Source organism: Pavona decussata, unplaced genomic scaffold (genome assembly GCF_977016875.1).
Source record: "Pavona decussata unplaced genomic scaffold, jaPavDecu1.1 SCAFFOLD_98, whole genome shotgun sequence".
Lineage (NCBI taxonomy): Eukaryota > Metazoa > Cnidaria > Anthozoa > Scleractinia > Agariciidae > Pavona > Pavona decussata.
Window position 1 is genome coordinate 3,500,080 of NW_028145514.1, and position 16,123 is coordinate 3,516,202.

At 36.7% G+C, this 16,123-nt stretch overlaps 2 protein-coding genes across 2 annotated transcripts; one reads left to right on the forward strand and one right to left on the reverse strand.

The window, feature by feature from the left end:
- Positions 1-9,568: 9,568 nt before the first annotated feature.
- Positions 9,569-11,342, forward strand: LOC146472726 (adenosine receptor A3-like). Its single transcript, XM_085119204.1, has one exon. The coding sequence runs from the start codon at positions 9,997-9,999 to the stop codon at positions 10,888-10,890; it is 894 nt and encodes a 297-aa protein (XP_084975330.1). The 5' UTR covers positions 9,569-9,996; the 3' UTR covers positions 10,891-11,342.
- A 965-nt stretch (positions 11,343-12,307) lies between these two features.
- On the reverse strand, positions 12,308-13,492 carry LOC146472727 (uncharacterized). Its single transcript, XM_085119510.1, has one exon. It carries the CDS (start codon positions 13,425-13,427, stop codon positions 12,459-12,461), a length of 969 nt encoding a protein of 322 aa, XP_084975636.1. The 5' UTR covers positions 13,428-13,492; the 3' UTR covers positions 12,308-12,458.
- Between the last annotated feature and the right edge of the window lie 2,631 nt (positions 13,493-16,123).

Sequence of the window (16,123 nt, forward strand, 5' to 3'; positions counted from 1 at the left end):
GGAATTAGGCGCCTTGAATCACAAAAAAAATGGCTCCTAACCCTTTCCTAGATTTTTTTTTTATTTTAATTTATTTTACATTTTGTTTTTATATTTTATTTTGACAAAAGTCGCATCTTGGCATGCTGATTACAATACAACATTAAAAAATGGGGTCATCAAGCGCGTTTTTGAGTTATACTCACTCGAAAATAGAGTAAAAATGATGCATTTTCTTTTCGCTCGCTCAGATCAACGCGATAACATCTATCGAATTAAGTACTTTGGCTAACTCATGACCTGTATCTCTTGCTCTCTCTAAAACACTAAACACTACACTTAACGTAACCTCTCCGGCGATTTGTAGCGGTTTAAAATTTAAACATTTGGATATAAATGTTGACGCAGATAATTGTGCAAACACTTACGAAAGAAAACTAATCGTCTGTTCAACAAAAGTAGATTCCAGATCTTTTATTATTTTATTTTCCGACCGTTTACTTTATATTTGCGTCCATGGGCTCTATAAATTTGTATTGCATATCCTGACAGTGAAAACGGGCAACTGGCTTGGCGTAATAAACGTCAAAGTAAAATGGTTTTGTACGTATCTTCGGTGTTTCTTTGGTACAGAGTTTACTTGTTACTTGTCAGATTGTTGTTAAATTCAACTTGAAAGCTGCGCTAAATTTTAGCCGTCACGGGCGTTCGCTCGAGAAACCAAAAATTGCTTGAAACTCGAAAAACGTAAAATATCTGAATTAAGCGGGACCAGGTTTAAGTACAAGTACATGATTAGGTCTTGCAACGCACAAGAAATGAGCAAAATCTATTTGTAAAATGATCGGAGCGGTATCAGGATCACCAGGATACTGTCTCTTCCATCTTTAACTGGTCCTAATTGCGTCCATATTTTAGCCTTTTTTTGGATAACAAAATATCGCTGCCTCCTTACTGGGCGAGCTTTGATGTTATTTTGAGGCCTGGCGACACGTCCTTATTAAATGTCAAATCGGCTCTTAACATGTTTTAATTGCTGGTGACATCCAAGACTTCCGTAAGATCTGCGTTAGGCGAAGATACAAACCGTTTAATAAATTCAAACAACTGAAGTAACTTGTTGTATTGTTCTTCTTTTCTTCTTGAAATCGAAGATTTACGATAAAAGTACACTTTTTGCATATCCTGTCCGCCATCAGAAACCCAGCCGCCATTTTTTAACCAAAAATTATCCGAATTTATGCAAAGTGAAGTGCATCACAAGCAGGTGTACTTAATAAATTTTGAAAAAATAAAAAAAATTAAAAGCCCGTATTTTATAGTTTTTAAACATTATTCTTGGCTTATCTTTTTAGTAACTCTTATTTATTTCAGTTTTTGTTAATTTCTTTTGCTATTAGCATTTTATTTTCTTGTTTTATTATCAATCGTTTGTTTCTTGTTCGGATATATCAGCATATTTAATTGCTACTCTGTAAATCGAAATGGAAATAATAACCCACCTACCTGCCTACCTACGGCTGCGTCGGTCTTCTTGCAAAACACCGTCTGAATTAAAAAAAAAAAGTAGAAAGATGGCCCGTTCTCGGTTGATTGATCAATTGGTTTAACTTTAATGACACTGATGTCATTAAAGCCTTGCTATTAATAATCAATAAACATAAAAGTTACTTTCCAAATTAAAATGGCAGACAAACTTTTACTATGGTGTTTGTTTGGTAAAGAGTTTACTTGTCAGTTCTTCTTAAATTCAACTTGAACACTGTGCTAAATTTAAAACTTGACCCTTGAAGCCCGAAAAAACTTAGAAGAAATGATCCGAAGCGGATTCATGTTTTAGTTTAAGAACGTGAGGGTCTTACAACACTCAAGAAATGAGCGAAGTATATTTATTAAAACGACGGTATTAGCATACTGTCTCTTCTATCTCTAATTGGTCCTAATTGCGTCCATGTTTTAGCTATTTTTATATAACAAAATATCGCTGCCTCCTCACTGAGAAAGCTTTAATGCTATTTTAAGGCGTCGGGTGCCTCATCTTTATTAAAGATAAAGAAAATGTCAATTAGCTCTCAGTAAAATTTTAGTCGTTGATGACATCCAAGACTTCTGTAACCATCTGCTTTCGACAAAAGCGGACACGGCTTTTACAGAATAGATTCATGAAGAACTGCAGTTCCTTCAGCGTTGCGTTGATTGCAACCGTCAAAGTCGAGGTACACAATACGGAGAACCCAAGGGAATTTGATGAATCCGATGTTTAGCCAAGTGAAATTTTTGAAACATCATCATTCAACCATCTGCTCCTCAAAACGAAACGTGTAAACGAAACGTAAGTTAATAATACTTTCGCTTTACATATGCAACTTGGAAAGTGACTGCACTTGTGGAAATTTTTACGATTACTGTTCTGTTATAGGACGTTCTATACAATGAGCAAAGCTAAAGAATTCTCTTCCACGTACATTGTTAATATCATTTTCAACGCTTTCTCATGTTTTACCGCCATCACATTGAACGGTATCACAATCCACGCCATAAAAAAAACTTCTTCGTTACCAAAGCCTTTGAAAACACTGCTCTTAAGTCTGGCTGTTTCTGATCTTAGTGCTGGATTACTGGCTCAGCCTTTAAACATTGCCGGTCTTGCCATGGGTTTGGAACAAAACACTGAAAATAATGCAACTCTCAGGAACACGGAAATCGCATTTACGATCATTGGAGAGTCTTTATCCTGGGCTTCGTTCTTTGGTGTGGTGGCGCTGACTGTTGACAGATTCTTGGCCATTCATCTTCATCTCAGATATCAGGAGTTTGTCACTCACAAGCGTGTTGTTGCTGTGGTGATCTCAATAATGGTAGTAAGCGCATTTCTTTCGTCTGTTCCTTGGTGGATCTCGGGAAGTTTTAGACAAATTTATATTGCTTTTGATATTTTCTGTTTCGTGATTCTTGCATTACTTTACTGCAAGATCTATTCAACTGTTCGACGCCACAGAAACCAAATGCAATCCCTTCAAGTGCAACAAGACGAAGGACAGAATCGGGAAATGATGGCGAATGTTGCGAAGCTTGTAAAATTTGCAGTTGGTACATTTTACGTTTATTTGGCATTTTTGCTTTGTTATTTACCATTTACCTGCCTTAATTTTGTTGAGATCATCTTTGGACCTAACACAACTACAGGGCTAATTGCCCATTACTTTTGGACGATGGCGTTTCTAAATTCATCACTGAACCCTTTGATTTACTGCTGGAAGATGAGACACATTAGACGCGCTGCCATCAACATAATACAAAATATCTTTCGTTGTTAAATCAATTCATTTCTCTGTGTTGAACGTTTTCATTTACTTTTATTTTGTTCAAAAGAAATTATTACTTTTGCCAAAGGTAAGATGAAACCCCGGGAGGGGGGGTGGGGACTCTCATATGAAAGGGACGGGGATGCTCGTCGGAAATTTTCAATGAAATCCCTAAAGGAGACCAATCTGGGCATGGCCCAAACTATATATTTTGACTCCCTAAAAGAGACCATGTTAAAACACAGACAAATAAAAAATACAGTAACTTTTCGCGTGCAACCCTAAACGAGACGTTCACAGCTAAATATAATGGCGTTTTGCCCAGAACACCTTAAGTGAGACCAAAATCCTAAATTTGCACCCCTAAGCGAGACGACGAGCATCCCCGCCCCTTTTCATATGAGAGTCCCCCCCCCCCCCCCCCCCAGGGATGAAACTCTTTAAAAAGGTGACGGCATTGTCACGAGTGTTTTAGTAATGTTTAAAACACTAACAGCAGTGTTTTATCGGGATAAAACGTGCTGCGAGTTTTATGAACGGCTTCAAAAACATTCCTGGAAAAGCGTGTGCCAAGAGTGTCCATAACAATGATGCTTTTGTGAACGTTGGAAAGTAGCATACGAGAAAAACATTTAACACCGCTTATTTCATGAATCACACATTTTCTTTTGTTATTCAACATCCTTTATTTAACTTACATACTTCATGAATATTAAACTAACTGAAACGAGGGATTTATACAGATAAATCCCTCATTTACTGTATAAATCCCTCATTTACATTAGCAGTACTGCGAGAAACGCACACATCAGGTTGCTTCTATTGTTCTCCGTTTCTCACCTAAGTGTGACGGTACTAATTAGCCGGCGTTTGTCCCCTTTAACAAAGGAATAATTTCATGAAATAAGTCAGATAAATACCTCGAACGTCGGTATTCATCCATATACATCCCTCGGGCCTACGGCCCTCGGGATGTATATGGATTAATACCTCCGTTCTCGGTATTTATCTCTTACATACCAATAAGAAGGAGGTTTTATCGGGTTTCAAAACCACTGCACGTGATGTTTTATCGACCATTTGATTGGTCAATGGGCTTATAAATCGTAATGAGTTTTTGCAGGAGCCATGATCAGGGATGGAGACTGAAACGTGGGGTCCACGCGTCCCCATGTGTTGTACCAAAAAGTCTATTTTTAGAAAAAAATTGCGTCATAAACCTGCGCGGATACACGCAAATTTGCGTGGGGTTCTCATATGGAAAATGGAAGAGAAAAAAGTCCAGTTCGGTTTCGACAAAATTACACTGTAATTTTTAAATACTTTAAATGTGAAAATAACATTTTGTTACCCGGTACATGTTTAAGTTCCTCCGTCTATAAACCTTACTAAACTACAGCTGCAAACTAAATCATTGGGGACAACTTCAGGCTGAGTAGAAAACATCAAACCTTACAGTAAATATTCTCCGCGATGCTGATATATATAAACTAAAATTTTATTCGAGAAGTCACTTTCAACCATTAATTCCAAATTGGTGGTAAATCCTTCAGGAGACGAGTTAAGGCCATCGTCGCAAACGTTTTCTTCGCGCTCACTGACATGAATATTCGGCGCTTACACCAAATTTTGTAAACTGTCATTTTACGAGTGTATGGTTTTACGTCATAAGCCGGCCAAAGTTTAGCATGAAAAAATTTTAATGCCAAGTGCCTGTGAAACAGGTAATGGTTAAACAAGTTAGGGATTACCGAGCAAAAGGTTAACAAGAATTCAGTTTATTGGCAGAAATTACGTAGTCAAGCCAAAAGCTGTCGAATTGAGCAGATCAGTGCCAAATTTTTCAACATCGGTCAGAAGTGAATTTGTCGATTACCTCTTTTCTTGCGAAAAGCTTACTGCTTCTTTTATACTACGGCTGTTGCCCTACTGCTTTCAAGAAGTATTTCAGTAACACGTAAGACTTGAGATTAATGTTCTATGGTTATCCAAAGGACAAGAAAGCGTTCTTATCTGTTTTCAAACTCTTTCTTTTTTTTTTAAGTTCGCAGGATAAATTTCCTCAACATCAAACTGGCAACTTTAACATCAAAATAAACTGAAGAGGTGAAACAAAACTACTAGCAGACAAACGACAAGTTTTCATGCATGTTCACGGGAGTGAAAACAAACATTAAGCCAAAATGACAGAAGATATTTTTTAACCTTATTTTGAAGTACGCATCTAGACTCAAACCCAGAAACCAATCCAAATGTTTCAACTCGGTGTCGGTCACAGTCAAATGCATCCTCCACTGTTTTATATCCCGGCATCAGTAATAGACTTTGTTTATAGCCAAGAAACCGGCTGCGGTTTTACGAATGGGAGAAGGTATAATTTTTTTAGCATATTTTTTTTCCTGGTCAGAAAGTCCATCCATGTAGCCTGTTGTTGTTTTGCTTCTTCCTTTGCATGGCCACGGAACTTGATTCCAAGCAGCAAAAAGCTCCTTTTCCAGTTCAACATGAGCAAGAAAACAGTGAAAGCTGACAGAGTTCAATATGGAGGTTGCGAAAACTGCGTAACACCTTTGCAGCATCATCACTTTTCACAACTGTCTAGACTTTCTCCAACAACAAATAACTAAACTTTAGCCCTTTTTCGGGTACTGTTTGAGCCATATCATACGGAAAGTAGCTAAGAAAAAATTCACTAAAGTCAAGTACTTACGTGTCTGAGTACATATTCGTAAACTGTAAGCTTTTTTCATTCATTCAACTGTAGCAACGCATGTAGTGCCACCGTATTGGCGCCTTTTTGACTTTACTGTGAGAGTCATATGATCGCTTCTTCCAACTTTCCCCGTCTTCTTTCAATTGTTACCTTTTCGTTGTGAGAGTCTAGTTCCTTAAATGTGGGCACAGAGAAGATATTCCCTGGAAGAATTTTGATTTGGACGCCATTTTGAACGGGTAGAATTAATTTCAATTTCTCCATGCGCGATCCTGGACATTTACACGCATGCGCGCACGCGCGTATGGCGCAATTTTTTGTAAAAAAAAGATTTTTTGGTACAACACATGGGGACAAGCTCACAAGTCAAAATAGCATCTCGTTACGGTCTCCATCCCTGATTATGGCTCCTGGATTTTGAAGGAAACTTTCTTCTTTCAGTTTTGGGACTATATGCCGTCTAAATTTATTACTTTCCAAAGGTGACTGTCCGCCCTTTTTCGCCCAAAATTCGATGTAGTTGTTAATTAGAACTTTTCTTCTGATGAAGGCTTCCGAGGTTTGTATGAAAAGTTTAATTCTGGCCAAGAGTTTATAACTGTTTCACAGTCTCGAGAACAAACGCTGTCAAAAAGGTAGAGAAATTTGTCCGCTAAAGTATTGGTTTGCTGTCAGATTCTATTACTTAGCGCGGGAAAATACAGTATTTCAGCATTTTGTCACAGCTGCTCCTTTTTCCAAGGACACGCATTTCCTGATTCCAGACTCCTTTAGATATTCGAAAAACAATGACTGGGTGCATTGAAGTAGGTCCAAATCAAAGTCATAAATATATATATATATATTTTTATTATTAATTCGTTGATTTCTTTGTAATTCTGGAAGATTGCCTACGATGATTACCACGTGTTAAAAGAGAGCGCATGTTGTACAAAATTAGTATTCTCTTAGGGATGGAGAAAATCGCCCATCGCTATTCAAACAATGAAAATTTAAAAAGACAAAAAATAACATCTGATGCGTTAAAAGTATTGATTAGAAAGAAACAAATAACTGCTCCTTCTCTCACAACTTATTACAATACACGGTAGCGTGTTAACGTTTAAACAGTTCCGAACACAATTCGAAAATTGGCCAACCTACATTTTTTTTTTTAATTTGCAAAATGTTTCGTTTTTACAAGCTGATTACAATACCATATCTATAAAAATGGGTTTATTGACTCACGCAAAGCTAAAATTAGGTGTGTTTTAACAGGTTATATTGTTGCTATGGTAACCTATTAAGTCGAAAAATAAACATAACTTGTTTACCAATGTTTAGGCATTGGTTTGATACCAATATTATAGTATCCACTGACAAAGAAAGGTAGTAATGATCCATCAAATTATAACTGTTGGGAAGAGCCAGAAATTGTCGTGAACCACCTTAAACGTGTCAGAAAAAAAGTGTTACCTATGTAACATATTCACACGCTGGCCGATAGAGCTCTTCTAGATCTAGGAACGGAGAAAATGGTCATGGCCATTTAAACCGTAGAAGGTTGTAAATAAGGAAATTGTGGTACCTTGACATAACTGAAGTAGGTCCAAATCAAACTCATAAATTCTTTTTATTATTATTAATTCGTTGATTTCTTTGTAATTCTGGAAGATTGCCTACGATGATTACCACGTGCTAAAAGAGAGCGCATGTTGTACAAAATTAGTATTCTCTTATGGATAAAGAAAATCGCCCATGGCTATTCAAACAATGAAAATTTAAAAAGACAAAAAATAACTTTTACACCAGGAATTACAAGATAATCTTATAGTAAATCAAGCAACTCATGGGATAATTAGCTCTTTACTAATAAAAGAAGCAGTGGATGGTTTGAAAAATAAGAATTAACTCATTGACATCTTTCATAAATATCGCTTACAGTATAAATGTCATAAAATTATAATAATGTAATAATATTTCAGCACTTTTTATAGTAAAATGTCTTTACATGCACCGGTTGTTTTGACATACAAGTAATCGTTCTGTACAGGACATGCAGGATAAAAATTCTTTTCCTATTTTAATGCTATTTATCTGCCATTGCAATGTATAGGCTGTAAACCAGTTTTCAGTTCCAAAAATTGTAATTATAATTCATATTCTTAAAAGCCAGGTCTGTAAATATCGAGAATCAGACGTCACTCGTGAAAATTTGAATTTCTTCTCATTTTGCCCAAATAATCAGTATAGTGAGTTATTTTCGAAAATACTATTCAAAGGTCCTGAAGCGCTTTAGTTTTTTCGAATTCTGGGAAAGTTCGATAAACGTTATTTTGGCTTTCAGGTGCCGTCGAAAATAGAGTAAAATAAATGATGCATTTCCTTTTCGCTCATTCAGATCAACGCGATACTGACATCTAACGCTGTTCTTTGGTTAACTCACATAACATGTATCACTTGCTCTCTCTAGAACACTAAACACTGCACAAATTAAACGTAACTTCTCCGACGATTTGTAGCGGTTTAAAGTGTTAAAAAGCATTTTGATAAATGTTGATGCGGATATGCAAAAATTTACGAGAGAAAAACTAATCACCTTTTCAACAAAAGTCGATTCCAGATCTTTTTTTTTTTTTTTCTATTTTATTTTTTCCAGCCATTAACGTTATGTTTGCGTCCATGAGCTCTATAAATTTGTATTCAATATTTTGACAGTGAAAACGGGCAACTGGCTTGGCGTAATAAACGTAAAACTAAAATGGTATTGTCCTTATCTTCGGTGTTTGTTTAGTATAGAGTTTACTTGTTAGTTGTCAGGTTGTTGTTAAATTCAACTTGAATTTTGCGCTGAATTTTAGCCGTCACGGGCGTTCGCTCGAGAAACCAAAAACTGCTTGAAACTCGAAAAACTAATATCCGAATCAAGCGGGCTCAGGTTTAAGTACAAGTACAATTAGGTCTTGCAACGCACAAGAAATGAGCAAAATCTATTTGTAAAAAGATCAGAGCGGAACAGGATACTGTCTCTTCCATCTTTAACTGGTCCTAATTGCGTCCATATTTTAGCCTTTTTTTTGGATAACATAATATCGCTGCCTCCTTACTGGGCGAGCTTTGATGTTATTTTGAGGCCTGGCGACACATCCCTATTAAATGTCTAATCGGCTTTAACATGTTTCAATTGCTGGTGACAATTTCCAAGACTTCCGTAACATCTGCCTTAGGCGAAGATACAAACCGTTTAATAAATTCAAACAACTGAAGTAACTTGTTGTATTGTTCTTCCTTTCTTCTTGAAATCGAAAATTTTCCTATAAAACTACACTTTTTGCATCTCCTGTCCGCCATCAGAAACCCAGCCGCCATTTTTTAATCAAAAATTATCCGAATTTATACAAAGTGAAGTGCATCAGAAGCAGGTGTGCTAAAATTTTTACAACACACAAGAAATGAGCGAAGTCTTTTTTTTTTCAAACGACAGTAACAGCATACTGTCTCTTCTATCTGTATTTGGTCCTAATTGCGTCCATATTTTAGCCTTTTTTGTATAACAAAATATCGCTGCCTACTCACTGAGAAAGCTTTAATGCTATTTTGAGGCCTCGGGTGTCTCATCTTTGTTAAAGATAAAGCCGGAAATTAAATGTCAATCAGCTCTAAAATTTTAGTCGTTGGTGACATCCAAGACGTCTGTAACCATCTCCTTTAGGCAAAGGCGGACACGGCTTTCACTGAATAGATTCAAAGAACTGTATTTCCTTGTTGCGTTGAATTGAAACGAAGTTGCAGCCGTCGAAGTCGAGGTAAACCATAAAGAGAACCCAAGGGAATTGGATGAATCCGATGATTGGCCAAATTAAATTTTTGAAACGTCATTCAACCATCTGCGCTCCTCAAAACCAATCGTGTTTTGTCGAAAATACTAAAACGTAAGTAAAACTTTCGCTTTGAACTTGGGAAGTGACTGTACTTCTGGTATTTTTTTATGAGCACTGTTTTGTTAGAACGTTCTATACAATGAACGAAACTGAAGAATTCTCTTCCACGTACATTATTAATATCACTTTGAACGCTTTCTTATGTTATACTGCCGTCATGTTGAACAGTATCACAGTCCACGCCATAAGAAAAACTTCATCGTTACCAAAGCCTTTGAGAACATTGCTCCTGAGTCTGGCTGTTTCTGATCTTAGTGTTGGATTACTGGTTCACCCTTTATACATCGCAGTTCTTGCCATGGGTTTGGAACAAAACCCTGGAAATAATACAACTCTCAGGAGCACGGATATCGCATTTACGATCATTGGAGATTCTTTATCCTGGGCTTCGTTCCTTGGTGTGTTGGCGCTGACTGTTGACAGATTCTTGGCCATTCATCTTCATCTCAGATATCAGGAGTTTGTGACTCACAAGCGTGTTGTTGCTGTGGTGATCTCAATAATGCTGCTAAGCTCATTTCTTTCGTCTGCTCAATATTTTCCTTGGTGGATATCAGGAAGTTTTAGACAAATTTATACTGCATTTGATATTTTCTGTTTCGTGATTCTTGCATTACTTTACTGCAAGATCTATTCAACTGTTCGACGCCACAATAATCAAATTCAGTCCCTACTAGTGCAACAAGACGAAGGACAGAATCGAGAAATGATGGTGAATGTTGCGAGGCTTTTAAAATTTGCGGTTGGTACATTTTACGTTTATTTGGCATTTTTGCTTTGTTATTTACCATACACCTGCCTTACTTTTGTTGAGATCATCTCAGGACCTACCAAAACTACAGAGCATGTTGCCCATTACTTTTGGACGATGATATTTCTAAATTCATCGCTAAATCCTTTGATTTACTGCTGGAGGATGAGAGACATTAGACGCGCTGTCATCAACATAATGCAAAACATATCTCGTTGTTAAATGAATTCATTTCTCTGTGTTGAACGTTTTCATTTACTTTTATTTTGTTCAAACGAAATTATTACTTTTGCCAGAGGAAAGACGAAACCTTTTAAAAAGGTAACGGGCAGGGTCACGAGTGTTTTAGGAGTCGTTGTTCTTTCAGTTTGGGACTATATGCCGTCTAAATTTTCAAAGGTGACTGTCCGCCCTTTTTCGCCCAAAATTTGTTGTAGTTGTTAATTAGAACTTTTTTTTCTGATGAAGGCTCCCGAGGTTTGTATGGAGGTTTTAATTCTGGCCAAGAGTTCATAACTGTTTAACAGTCTCTAGAACGCTGTCAAAAAAGGTAGAGAAATTTGTCCGCTAAAGTATTGGTTTGCGGTCAGATTGTATTGCTTATCGCGGGAAAATACAGTATTTCAGCATCACGCAGAGCTGCTCCATTTTCAAAGGGCACGCATTTCCTGTTTCCAAACTCCTTTAGAAATTGACTGGGTGCAACATATTTAGTAGCCCCCCCCCCCCCCCCCCCCCAAGTATTGAGACCACAAGAAGAAGGTCGAAACAGGAGTCTCTCGCTAGTGTGTAACAAATAAACATGGACGAATTTTTAATGTGAACACTAAAAACAGTTCCTTTGAGTAACTAGAGAAGAGCCATTACCGGTTACCAAAAAAAAAAGGTCAATGGTGATCAGTTGAACACGGCCCTCATGGCAAACCCATGAATTTATTTGAATTATTTATGACAAGGGATTGTTATTGATTAGAAAGAAACAGATAACTGTTCCTTTCTCACAACTTATTACAAAACACGGAAACGTGTTAACGTTTAAACAGTTCCGAACACAATTCGAAAATTGGCCAACCTACATTTATTTTAAATTTGTAAAATGTCTCGTCTTCACAAGCTGATTACAATGCCATATTTATAAAAATGGGTTTATCGACTCACCTAAAGCTAAGATTAAGTATGTTTTAACAGGTTACTCTGTTGCTATGGTAACCTATGAAGTCGAAAAATAAACATATTTTGTTTACCAATGTTTAGGCATTGGTTTGATACCAATATTATAGTATCCACTGGCAAAAAATAATAGTAATGATCCATCAAATTATAATTGAAGGGAAGTGCCGGAAATTGTCGTGCGCCACCTTAACCGTGTCAGAAAAGAAGTGTTACTTATGTAACATATTCACATGTTGGCCGCTGGAGCTCTTCAAAGAACGGAGAAAAAAATGGTCATGGCCATTTAAACAGTAGAAGGTTGTACGTAAGGAAATTCTGGTACCTTGGCATACAGTAAAAACCCACGTATAAGAACCTGGATTTTTTAATTTAGCCTAAACAGGTTCTTATATAAATGGTACTTAATGGCAGATTTAGACTACCAAGGTTCTTAAAATAGGTTCTTATATTTTCATTTAAATATAATTATTCATAGACAAGTAAAGATAAACGATAAAAAGGAACAACGTTTCGGGGTCGTCATGACGCCATTATCAAGTTAGAAGTGATAGAAATAATTGAAGTCAATGTCAGAAATAGTTCACCAAAAAATTAACATAATGTCTGAATATATAATGTCACGTAAATAGTTTAGCTTGAATTGAGTCCGATTGGACATTGAGAGATGGTGTTAACTCTCTAATTAGCAACATTTCGTAAACTAAGCAATCGAACTTATTCATGCACTTCTTAAGGACAGAAAAATTTCTGTCAAGGTCTTTAGGGACATTACGGTGTTCATTAAGAAGGTGCTTGCCAATGGAAGAAGATTGGTATTTATGCTCGACGACGCGCTGGTGTAAATGCCGAAGTGTAAACCCTACATAACTTGCATCACACAAGTCACATTGATATTTATAAACAACGCAATTCTGATTTACAATAGATGGTTTTCTCTCCTTTATCTTTAGTTCTTGTTGGATTTTGTTACCAACAAAAATCGGTTGGATGACTGTGTCAATCTTCTGGCTAAGATCTTTGAGCTGTTTGTGTACCAGGTCAGCAGAAGCCTGATCTTTGAAAGGCAGGACTATTCGGACAGTTGGACTGTCTCTTGGGGCAGGTATTGGTTGAGTGCCTTCAGCCTTAGAGGCTACAAAACTCCTAACGGTGGTGTTGATAAGTTGTTGTGGGTATTTCAACCGGGTGAACACAGCTTTCAAACGGTCACATTCTTCAGAGAAGTACGACCAACACGATGATAAGCGATACGCACGATCGAGCATGGTTCTCAAAAGCCCTCGTTTATAGCGCATATCGACGTGACTTTGGTAGTGAAGCAAAAGACTCGTGTTAGTAGGTTTTATGTAGACCTTGGTCTCAATTTGGGGAGCTCTGTTAAGGAGCTGCATTCCAAGAAAGGATAGCAGACCATTAACCTCTGTTTCCATGGTGAACTTCACAGATGTGTGGCAGTTGTTAAGAACCTGGAGAAAATTAGCCGCTGATTTTGTGTCCGGCATTATGGTCAGAGTATCGTCGACGTACCTCTTGTAGAAAGAAGGCATTTTTCCTGCAAGCTCTAGGGTTTCTTCAATGGATCCCATGAAGACATTGGCAAGGAGTGGCCCGTCATGACGACCCCGAAACGTTGTTCCTTTTTATCGTTTATCTTTACTTGTCTATGTATAACCAAATATAATTATTATAAATATCATCTAATAAATACAATATAAATCATTTACACTATAATGCCTAAAGGCAGTACAGTGCAGGTATGCTCTTAACAAAAAATATGGTCAAACAAACTCATCAGTTCTCTGAAATGCTATTTCAAAGTTGATACCAAGAAAATCTTGGGACAAATACAGTACATTCATAACCAGTTCCAAGCAATCAACCTACAGTTAATTAGTATCAGATGATGATCTTAATTCAACAGTTTCTACCTATACACTTTTACAGCAACTCCACTGATAAGAACCTTACTTAAAACTTTAGCCTTAATAGGTTCTTATGAGGAGGGGACTTGAAATGAAAATTTTAGCCTAACAGGTTCTTAAAACCCAGGTTCTTATACGCGGGTTTTTACTGTAATTGAAGTAGGCCCAAATTAAGCTCATAAACATATATATATTTTATTATTAATTCCTTGATTTCTTTGTAATTCTTGAAGATTGCCTACGATGATTACCACGTGTTAAAAGAGAGCGCATGTTGTGAGAAATTAGGGATGGAGAAAATCGCCCATGGATATTCAAACAGTGAAAAAGACAAAAAATAACTATTACACCAGGAATTACAAGATAATCTTATAGAAAATAAAACAACTCATGATCAGGGGATAACCAGCTCTTTACTAATAAAAGTAGCAGTGGACGGTAAAAAATAAGAATTAACTCATTGACATCTTTCATAAATATCGTTTACAGTATAAATGTCATAATATATTATAATAATATTACAATAATATTTCAGCACTTTTTATAGTAAAGTGTCTTTACATCCACCGGTTGTTATGACATACAAGTAATCGTTCTGTACAGGACATGCAGGTTAAAAATTCGTTTCCTATTTTCATGCTATTTATCTGCCATTGCAATGTATAGGCTGTAAACCAGTTTTCAGTTCCAAAATTTGTAATTAAAATTCATATTCTTAAAAGCCAGGTCTGTAAATATCGAGAATCAGGCGTCACTCGTGAAATTTTGAATTTCTTCTCATTTTGCCCAAATAACCAATATATTGGGTTATTTTCGAAAATACTATTCAAAGGTCCTGAACCGCTTTAGTTTTTTCGAATTCTAGGAAAGTTCGATAAACGTGATTTTGTCTTTCAGCATGCATCCCAGAAAGTCTTTCTAGGATCCATGCTTTCAGGCGCCGTCGAAAATAGAGTAAAATAAATGATGCATTTTCTTTTCGCTCGTTGAGATCAACGCGATACTGACATCTATCGATGTACTTTGGTTAACTCATAACATGTATCTCTTGCTTTCTCTAGAAGACTAAACACTGTACAAACTTGTAGCGGTTTAAAGTTTTAAAAAGCATTTTGATAAATGTTGATGCGGATATGCAAAAATTTACGAGAGAAAACTAATCACCTTTTCAACAAAAGTAGATTCCAGATCTTTTTTTTAATTTTATTTTTTCCGGCCATTAACGCTATGTTTGCGTCCACGAGCTCTATCAGCAAATTTAATTGCTACTCTGTAAATCGAAATGGAAATAAAATAACCTATCTACCTACAGCTACGTCGGTTTTCTTGAAAAACACCGTCCCAATTAAAAAAAAAGCGGTAGAAAGTTAACCCGTTTTCAGTTGATTGATCAATTGGTTTGACAGTGATGTCATTAAAGTCTTGCTATTGCCTCAGTCGATTAACATTCAATAAACATAAAAGTCACTTTCCCAAATTAAAAGGTAAAAGGGAAAGAGTTTACTTGAAACCTTGCCCCTTGAAACCCGAAAAAAAGTTAGAAGAAATGATTCGAAGCGGATTCAGGTTTTAGTATAAGTACGTGAGGGTCTTGCAACACACAAGAAATGATTGAAGTCTATTTATTCAAACGACGGTAACAGCATACTGTCTCTTCTATCTCAAATTGGTCTTAATTGCGTCCATGTTTTAACCTTTTTCTTTTAACAAAATATCGCTGCTTCCTCACTGAGAAAGCTTTAATGCTATTTTGAGGCCTCGGGTGTCTCATCTTTATTAAAGATAAAGAAAATGTCAATTAGCTCTAAAATTCTAGTCGTTGGTGTCATCCAAGACGTACATCTGTAACCATCTCCTTTAGGCAAAGACGGACACGGCTTTTACTGAATAGATTTAAAGAACTGTATTTCCTTTTTGCGTTAAATTGAAGCGAATTTGCAGCCGTCGAAGTCGAGGTGAACGATACAGAGAGCCCAAGGGAACTGGATGAATCCGATGTTTGGCCAAGTGAAATTTTTGAAACATCACCATTCAACCATCTGCGCTCCTCAAAACAAATCGTGTTTTGTCGAAAATACTAAAACGTAAGTTGAACTCGGAAAAGGACCGCACTTCCGGAATTTTGTATGAGCACTGTTTTGTTAGGACGTTCTATACAATGAACGAAGCTGGAAGCCTGTTAAGAAAAGAGCGCAAGTAAATTTGTTGTACAAGTGTTCTCGTAGGGATGGAGAAAATCACTCATGATTCAAGCAATGAAATTTTAAAAAGAAAAATAAACTGGTACACCAAGGAATTACAATATAATAAATCAAGTATCCGCAGGAGCTCTTCTAGGAACGGAGAAAATGGCCATGACC